The sequence below is a fragment of the Ruditapes philippinarum genome, unplaced genomic scaffold, assembly GCF_026571515.1.
Source record: "Ruditapes philippinarum isolate M1 unplaced genomic scaffold, ASM2657151v2 ctg2198_1_1_1_1, whole genome shotgun sequence".
Lineage (NCBI taxonomy): Eukaryota > Metazoa > Mollusca > Bivalvia > Venerida > Veneridae > Ruditapes > Ruditapes philippinarum.
The window spans coordinates 159,057-169,276 of record NW_026860985.1 but is presented as its reverse complement, the minus strand read 5'-3'; the positions used below and the strand labels follow the sequence as shown (position 1 = coordinate 169,276).

General features: G+C 31.4%; 1 protein-coding gene across 3 annotated transcripts; it reads left to right on the top strand.

Annotated features, from left to right (window-relative positions):
* The first annotated feature begins 661 nt into the window (after positions 1 to 661).
* LOC132714134 (uncharacterized) lies at positions 662 to 10,220 on the top strand. 3 transcript variants are annotated; one of them, XM_060696908.1, is made up of 16 exons: positions 662 to 734; positions 1,190 to 1,260; positions 1,474 to 1,541; positions 1,828 to 2,010; positions 2,330 to 2,406; positions 2,638 to 2,941; positions 3,074 to 3,397; positions 3,703 to 3,786; positions 4,387 to 4,499; positions 5,216 to 5,453; positions 5,948 to 6,256; positions 6,509 to 6,781; positions 7,555 to 7,836; positions 8,167 to 8,262; positions 8,368 to 8,589; positions 8,861 to 10,220. In XM_060696908.1, the coding sequence occupies exons 1-16, from the start codon at positions 729 to 731 to the stop codon at positions 9,346 to 9,348; spliced, it is 3,138 nt and encodes a 1,045-aa protein (XP_060552891.1). In that variant the 5' UTR covers positions 662 to 728; the 3' UTR covers positions 9,349 to 10,220. The 3 variants fall into 3 exon arrangements, with proteins under 3 accessions (XP_060552891.1, XP_060552892.1, XP_060552890.1); XM_060696909.1 differs by having other exon boundaries at positions 4,384 to 4,499; positions 7,558 to 7,836; XM_060696907.1 differs by having other exon boundaries at positions 4,384 to 4,499.

Here is a 10,220-nt window from a genome sequence, read left to right as displayed (position 1 = left end):
GGACAAGTAAAAAATGATATGAACAAATGTTTAAGAAATAGATTAACGTTGACTAATTATTTATCACCTTTTTAAAGTATTTATCATAGAAACAAGTAAAAGAAAAAACGTATTTTCAAAATCATGATCATAAGGAACAAAACAAAGTGTCGGTATTATTAAGATGCCGTTGGAAACTGTCGGTTATTTTTTTAGTTATGATACATCGTATTAATTTATCAATATTTCCCAACTTAACTGTGAAGGTTCCGTATCAATTTCTCGTATTGAAATATTTAGTAGTTCGCATCAAAGTATACAAACGAATAAAAAAACAATCGACCTAACTGCATGTCAATAATTTTTATTACCATTTTATTTTGTAATATCTTACGTTTGATTTTTTTTAATTATTATTGTATATTATTTAAGAATAACGTCAGTAAAGATTAAAGCTGGTTTATGTATTATTTTACAGTTAAATCACAAGGGAGACTAATCGCTACTTTATTTAGCAACGCACCGATGATACATACATTCCCTTGATTCGAAATTCCCCTTTTTCAGAAAATTTGTTCAAATTGAGCATTAAAAATAAAATAAGCATAAATATTCATTATAAGTTATGCAGACTAAGATTTTTATTTTTATTTGGAATCAAATTGGACTAAATGAAAAAAGAAGAAAAAAAAACGTTCAAGTTTATTATTTAATCCCACGTGACCGGAAAATGTAGTGCTAACTGAATAATGGCGGTAAGTAAATTATCGTCTCTTTTTTCAATACCCACAGCAATTTAACAAGCAATTTCAGTTCACATAACAACAGTGTAATCTAAATTAAGTAGTTTCACCATAAGGCACAAATAAAGTCCTAAGTTTACATGCAAATACGAAGATAAAGGATGTTTTCGTATGTAGGTCAACATAAACAGTACAGTATATATGTTCGTCTTTGTTTCGTTAACATTTTCAATTTAAATGTCATTATCTATCCACCAAAACACACCTCGGCCAATTTATAATACATATAACATGAATAGGTAAAAAGTGTTTGAAACAGATTGTAAAATTTTATTTGTAATTCCTTTTAAAAGCTTAATTTAGGAAACCTTTGATTAATAGATTACTGTATGTATATAAATAGAAATGCTATTAATAGAGACACGAAACTATATGCATTCATCAGCAGTATTTGAAACATATTGTAGGGCACTCAAGAGTTAGTAGGTGCTGCGCTGGAAATACCTGTACCACAGACGAAGCGTAAAAGAAGACATAGGTATATAATTTCATTATTTTTATCTGTTATACATGTATTTAATATATATTATACAATCTATTAACTTAATGTAATACAGAAAAAATTGAACTCATTTATTGAAATTTTCCTACACTTTAAATCGTTAATTGTATGAAATCACACTTAAGCATAATGAAATAATTAAACTAAAACTTCAATTATTTGATAAATTACACAACAATTACATTGTAGTGAAGCAGGAATAGATACGGGGGATGAAGACGATGATGTCGAGTCTAAATATAAAAGACATCACGTTGGTAAGATCTATCTTTAGAATGTAAACATACCCCCTCTAGGGTTTTAGTATACACGCTGAAGACAAATATAGAAGTTGGTAACTCGATTTCATTTGTAAAAAGTAAATAAATTAAATAATAATGATGATAATAATAATAATAATAATAATAAAGAAAACAGTGCATATTACTGAGATATTTGTAATATTCCAAATTACTACTTTTCTAAAAAAAAATGTAAATTAATTCTCTGGAGTTGAATACAGCTACCATATTATTGCAAAATGATTATGGTTTTGCATTCCAGAAATAGATAAAATACAAACAAGTGACAGTCCTCAACTTTCTCCGCTAAAGAAAATCGTATCAGATAATACAGTTGCAACTTCTCCACAGGCAGATTCAGGTTATGAAATATCTGCCGTAAACACTCCATCATCTAGCAAACCCTGGAAATACGTACAGCCGGGATCCAGTGGATATATATCAGGTATATTGGACAGAAATCATGTTTATTAAACAATAGTTTAAAAAAAACGTTGTTTCTTTCTAAACATATGCTAAAAGAGTATTTAAAGAACATACTGCGCATCAACATCTTTTGCGGGAGTAATGTTTTAATAGCTGCATCTGAGGGAGTTAAATGTAATGTGAAGTCTTACTTTGGGAAAAATGATACCCTTTGTTGCAAAGAGGCGATTGCTCTGTAGAGACTGTGGCAACATTTTTGTTTCAATTATAATATATTGAATTTGACTTAAAAAGTTCAATTTATATGATAGAAGTCATGTTTTAAACTAACATTGCAGGGTCTGATTGTGGAACACCTGCTGGAAGTCAGCGAACACCCGGACCATTTTCTCCTGATTTTGTAACGAGAGGAAAGGTAATATCAGAATCCGATTTAAATACGTAAGGACTTTTAAATCCAGTCGATGTAACCTGCTTGTTAATTACACCTTTGATATATCATTTTATCATGCATACTTATTTGTAGATACATGGCATTTTCATTTGGCAGCCCGTTAGCGCGAAACTTTGATATATATTTGATAATAGCATAGAACAGAAAAAAAGTTTATTTTACCTGACTTACGTTACTAACCACATATTTCAGAAAACAATAGCTCCGGTCAGGCCACGTCATCTCGAATATTTTCTGCAAAGACAATTTGTTGTGTTGAAAAGTGAGGTGGATCCGTCTGGAGTAGCAGACAGTCTATTCACTGATGGAATATTATCAGAAAATGATGTCGAAAAGATAAGAGAAGAAAAGTTCAGATTTGATAAGTGTGATATTCTTATCAAGTCTATCGTTCGGTCGAAACTCAAGAACGATATTCACACACCGCGAAAGGTCATTACAGCATTTGAGAAGGAAGGATATGGTCATCTTTTTCAAGACTTTGAGAAAGGAAAAGGTAAAAGATTTGAAAAATTCACATAGTCGTCTCATATCTTATATTTCATTTTGTATAAAGTTTACGATCCACATGCTTATTTACATTGATAACAATCATTCTAAATTCAGCATTTTTACCGTGAATTTTTAGAAAAGAGAAAAACACCACCAGTAGAAGAAGTCCTATCCAAAGAAGACATTAAAGGAAGATTCTTCTGTAACAGCGCTTACATAGAGGACGAAATTGATCCTTTATTAATCCTTGATGATCTCGTAGCTGAAGAAGTTCTGACATTTGATGAGCACCAGGACATAAAAAACACAGACTTTAAACCAAAGAAAGTAGAGAACTTAATCAAGTATATTCTAAGAAAGTCTGTGTCGGATTTCTGGTTGTTTTGTAAGGCTCTTGAGGTGCATTATCCGTCATTGGCAGAATTATTGAGACGTGGTGCATCAGGACCTTCTCTTACAGGTACATCTCATTACTGCATCCTAGTTAAACATAATCTTAATGATTTTAAATTATATAGGCTTAATATTTAGGCTTTGGACATTATTTCTTTACAGATAGCATAAGTACTTTCAAGCTTAAAACGACATTTACTTACTTAATATTCAAAATATTACTAAAATTTATGCTATACTTTTGTAAATTCTAATTTGTCAGATTAATAATATGGTATAAAAAGTAAGAACGATATGGACATAATTTTGAAAATATTATATTTCGGTAAAAACTTCGTTTAAGACCTTAACAACGAAATCCTTATATTGCAGAATACAGAACTACTCCTTTGATAGATGTAACCTGTGTAAAGAAACCAACTGAAACAAGCTACAGTAATTGTCCTGTAAATGAAGGTAATATAGATGATCTTATATTAACACACATATTTGTAAAAACTTAAAACTTTTTTAATTAACATTATCAATCTATTTTTATTATATCATAAAATCAATGTAACAAGTACATCAAATTACACCAATTTGAAGCAGTTAATTGTATAAATGCAGCCCTTGCGAAGGCGTAGAAAATGGAATTATATATTTGGACGCAAGCTAAAATTCAGCTTTACAATAAAAGTGCGTCAATGAAAAAATGGTATAAATTTCATTGTAAACAGGTTCATTTTAGAAATGTGATTTTCATTCTGTGTGTATGATAATTGCTCAAAAACTTTTAAATGTGTAGAGAAAATAATGATGTAATGTTTGAACAATAAAAATATGCAAATGCTAATATGATATCTTGCACTTTCGTTTCCTAATTTTACAGTTTTTCTAGAAAAAAATGCATGAAAGACTTTTTAAAACATTAGGCTATCATTATACGAATTCTTTGAACAGACATTAAACATTGTTGGTGATATGCCTTGTATCGTTTAAAATAGCGTAAATTGCATCATACAATATTATATCAGTTGTCTGTTTCATCATGCAATTGTTTCAAAATCTAAGTAGGATCAAGAGAAGAAACAGAAGTAAAGATTATATTCAGTGGTGACGGAAGAGAAGAAGAACAGATGATTGTCGATGACAATTTCCCAGATGTAGATTTTGGATTTCAGGAAGAAGTAATGTTTAGAAGAGTTTTAATATAATTAATTGTGAAATTGTGCATTGGGATGTTTGTAATGATATAACGTCGCAATACATAAATTCAGCTAATATTGATGTCTAACCTAGTAACGCCAATTTTCCTGATTCCAGTCCTATTGAGTACGTTTTGGATCTGCTTCGTCGTAGGCTACAATATGTTCTTAAAATTGAATTAAAAATAAATCCGCTCATACTGTTAATGTATCGTCAATTCAATATGGATGTCATTTTGCTTTAGTAAGCCGTCAACTTGGTGCCCATACCAGATATGTACAAAAAGATGACAATAATTTCATTATGCGTGTCATTCACCGCAGTTTATTTTATAGGTCTATGCTAATGTCATCTATGATTATGTATCATGTTGACTCTAAACTCATTCGTCAATAAAAACCACAATTTGAAAAAACACCACTCAGTACGTAATTGAATAACCTAAAAATGGTACCAAATATTATATAATTTCAATAATGGAAATAACGCCACAACCTCATGGATAACTCATTTAACTTTGAGTTAACCTATCAAGTAGATTTTATGATGAAACTTAAAATATGCAATTAGCATGACATTAATGTAAACACTGTTCAATCGTATAAATATTTATGCGAATTTATGATTCACAGATGTATCTATTAAAGAAAATTGTACATCTTTATGTATGGTTAATATGATCATTTGAAAATTTCAGGCAATGGAAATAGGATTTGATATATCAAGAATACAATTTTCTTGTATCCGTATAAGTCTCACAAATATGTCCAAACAGTCACAAATGATGCTTCTAAAGAAATGCAGAGAGTCGCCAAAGTTTCTTGAAAAATGGATTCAGAGCATGATATCAGAGAAGCACATACAACGTTTACAAGAAAAGAATATTGACAAGATATCTTTTCAAGTGAAACTTTGCCTTCCAGATTTAGATAAAAGTAATTATATGCTTCTTTTTATTTCATCCTATATATTTGAGTTCTCTTTAGTTAGTGTACACTTCTCCCGTGTATAAATGGTGTTATAATATATTATTAATAAGAAACAAGTATCTGTCCATATATTCACTGAGTGACAATCTAATTGATCTTTGAATAACTTTCGGCGTGACATTCTTGCTCTGCGTGTAATTCATAATGTTTCTTTTAATGTCTTTAATACGTAGGCTTCAAAGTGACACTATGTTTTCATGTTAATTGCTGGGGAGCAAGGATAGTAACATCCATTGACAACAATTCTGTTCCTCATGAACAGTCAAAGAAACCCGAGCCTGCAGCATTTTCACTTTGATCGTGTGAACAACACGTTCGATATTCTGATATTGAATTTAGCTTGATCAATCACTAGGATTTGTTGTCGTTGTCAATCAAAACCAATGTATTGAAACTGGCTCTAAAACATAATTTATATTAGTTTTTTCTTATTTCATTAGGAACATGCTCTTGCAAACTGACAAAAGAAGCGATTGTAGAACATTACACTTCCCTAGAAAAGAATCTTAAATGCGTAAAAGAAATTATTCAAACATTTGGGAAATTCGAAGGATTTGACGAAGAAACCAGAGCTGTGTTTCAAAATTTGCTTGCGAAGGATAAAACAGGCCCTATAATAGAGAGGTTTCTACAAAAGATGCTAGATTTACATGATTCAAGAATTCACCTATGCCTTCTAGAGAAAGAAATGCGGACAACCAATCCTACCCTGTTGGAAGAAGTAATTAAATCCAAGCCTAAAAATACAAGTAAGCATATTTATTCAAATTTGCTTTTCTTGCAGAGTATAGCTGAAGTACAAATTATTGTGTTGAGTTAAAACCCTCACTCTAACCATCTTATCAACGCTATAGTTTTCTTTGTTTTTCTCAGGTGATATAATAAATTACAGACACTAAATTTAAGTTACTCTCGATTTATGATTGATTGATGAATTTATTGATTAGTTACAACTTCTATTTCGAGTATTGCTAATTTTATTAACGGTATATATCTTCCAGCAACCAAACTGTCTGTATCCGACTTGAGACGAAACATGAATTTTCTTGTTGACGAACTGGAGCCCCGGCATTTTAGGGAACTGCTAATTGGAATAGATGGCAGTGAGGTCGTCGTAGAAAAAGTGATGTCAACAGAGCCAAGGAAAGAAAGATGCCGAGAACTTTTGAATTTTATAATTCAAAAGAAAAATATCGACCGATTTGTTCAAGAATTAGAGCGTCGTAACAAAACCCATATTGTTGAATTTCTGATGGCTTCTAAGCAAGATTCCGGTAGGAAATCTCATTCTTAATTGTGTATTATGTAAGAAATGCAGGATCACAATGTGGAAGAAGTATTTGTGTCTGAAAGACAATAAAGCTCGAAGGTTTTATGGGCTAACAAACGTTACTTTATGATTTGATACATATTGGCTATATTGTCATAACTTATTCAGATATGAGAGTAATATAAGCAAGGGAGAGTAATTGTGATTGATAAGTTTTTTTTTTAGATTTGAGACTTAACAAAGTAATTGTAGTGAAGATTAAATCGCACGCATGCAGATGAAAAATATTGTATTTTGAAAATATACCTATTCATAGCTCAGTGACACTGCGTAATTTATGTCTAAGTATAAATGAATGTACTATTATTCAATCAAACATTTTACCAAGTATACAACAGAGTTAGAACTATTGAAGCATATGTTTAAACATACATACTTACCGTAGGCAATGAACTTTAAATGTACAATTGATAAAATCTTTACCGTACGGTCGGCTTAAAGGGGTCGTGAGGGATGTTGCACCTATTCATTATCCCTCATGTACAGACTCAATCAAACCGAGTCTGCAATTTTCATGTAATTTTGTTGTGATTAATTCTTCCGAGGGTGATTAATTCTTCCGAGGGTTCACTTTGTTTCAAGAGTTTTAAAGCATTAACATCTATGCCCTGTTTACAGCAATGAGGCTTTAGGCAATTCTGCCGTTTCTTTTTTATCTTTTGAGCCGTTATTATTCTTTTCAAAAATCTGTTTCGATAAAGAAATATTTATTTTCAGAAGTTGGCTGTCGGGATGACTTGAAAGAGGCGATAGTCATAAACTACAAACGTATCATAGATGAGATTGAGCCTCGCGCTTTCCGTCAGATGTTTGTAGAGAGACGGGAGATCAAAGCCAAAGACTATGATGCAATAATGAAACTTCAATCAAGGAGACACAGAGCAGTCTGTTTAATGGGAAACATATTAAAGAGAAATGGGTCAACATGGAAATGCTTTGTGGATAGCCTCGAGGTCATGGGATATAAGCACCTTGTGAAGTTAATTAACAGCACTGCAGGTCATTTGCCTTACAATTTTAGTGACATAAAAATGCAAAAATGACATTTGTTCTTCTATACACTCTATGCTATATTTAGCTTAAAGGCTGTTTTATTACCAAATCAATTATTATACTATGTTTGAATCCTTCTTTGTTTGATTGTTTTTTTAAATATAAGAGTAAAAAGCAATGGTAAAAAGGAACTTCAGAAATTACATAATATCCAGTGAATAGCCAGGACGTGAGGTTACAAGGAATTTTAAATTTAGTATTGAAAAATACCTGACATCTTTAAGAAGTGACAAGCTCTTTATTCACTTTATTCATTTTATTTTGTTTTGTTCTAAGGTTCATATGTGGAATGTCCGAGACTCTATCAATCGCTTATTGGCAGACATAGATTTGTCACTTTGGAAGGTGAATTCCAACTAAAGTTTACGAAAGGTAAGATAACAATTTTGACTAAACCCATAATAGAGATACATGTATTCCTTTAATTGAATGCTAAATATCTAAAATTGTACATTTATTCGACTTGTTTGGTTGCAGGAGAAATCAAGGAATCTACGCTTCAGGTCTTTTTGTTAAAATCGATTTATGCAAGCGACAGTAAAGAAAAAGAAAATAACCCCAAAACTGACGAAGAAATCAATAATGAACTTCCAAGTTCATCATGTGATGAAGTTATTGTTAAGCGCAATCTGACACGGGCATGGGTCCAAGAACAGCAAATGGATCTTAAAAGGAAGCACAATGATTTGGACGCAGCAGGTATTTATGTTATTGATCTAAATTATACAGAAATATATATGTCACATTATTTATTGTATCAACAATTGTATATTGACAATATTTCTTGAATCAGAAGATCTACCAAATGCAGAGTATTGTGCAAATTGCACTTGGTTTCATTAAGTATGTTCAAGGAGGCTGACAATGAGTATTATTTATTGATAAAAACAAATATGTTTTAAAATCTTTAATCAATAGAAGACGCTGTTCAGTTAAATATCACCCACTACTTATGTTTCAATTATTTTAGAACGATCAGATATAGAACAACCAACCGAGAGTAAGCAGCCTCGTCCCGAAGTTGCTTATGCCATCCAGGACTTTGCAGAGCTTTCCCAAGCGTCTTCCCCAATGTTAGGAGTGCCACGTCACGGTGACTACTGCAGTTCCCCGCCGCTCACTCGTTCATCTTCAAGGGAAAGTGATGAGCGACCTCAGTATGAAGATATTTCACCACCTGCCTCACCAAGTCACGAAGATAAGCCGCATATAATCATTGAGGCACCGTGTTTTCAATCAAACATGTTTCATTTAAAACGCCGCAATTCGCTTTCAGATGGATCATCTTGTACATCGTCTCCGTCAACATCTCCTAGCTGCTTCAGAGGTGCATGTTTGATAAAATCGTCAGAACAAAACTTTAGCTCACGTCCTTATAGATCTTTGTCCGCTATTCGAGACAGTGTAAACGGACGAGTCAATGCTTTATTTTCTTCCATTATCAAAAAGGGGAAATGAATCTAAATACATCAAAGACTCTCCCTGTCTTGTTTTGATTTTATTAATTCATATTTATATATATTTATCTGAAAGAAAGTAAATTGTACATACCTATTTATTTAATCAAATCAGTGTTCAGTGTATCAAATTATTTTTCTTCAATCAGATTTATTATAAGAACATTGTGCAAATAAATTACAATATGAAATACACATTGACATTAATCAAACATTTAGAATATCGTGAATTTTGCTACAGTAATTTCTCAATGACATAATTACAGATGAAGAAAAAAACGTAGTGGAATTGCCCATCTGCTTATAATAAATACCGTCATCGACACTTCCATTTTCATTTCATAAAATGTTTTTAGATGCCTTTTATTAGGTCGACTTTTTTTCTTCTGTAATATGTATTTATAAAATATATTTGCAGATATATACAAATATATATGTGTGTCCTCGCCACCCGGCGGTGGCTCTTGTTAAATCTCATACAAAGACAATTACATTAGGATTTGTTATACACATGTATACATGTATGTTGAAAACAATTGACTCAAATTTAGTTTTCATATCTAATCACAAACACTTGTACATTGTATCTCTTTTGAAATTGACTGCTCTGTAAACTTGTCTATTTATTTGATCAATAATTGGGTCATAGAATCTTAAATGCTTCAAAAATGTTTTGTTTGTAGATGTTTGTATATGTTATGATATATTTAAGTTGTCCTTAGCGACAAGCTGCTGTATGATGTCTGTACACATGCTCGTATATTTAATAAAATACTACATCTTTTTTCAAATTTCTAAGATAACTTTTTATATCAAAACTATTTGTAAGAAATTAAAGTGTATTATTACAATACATGAAATGCAGAAATAAAA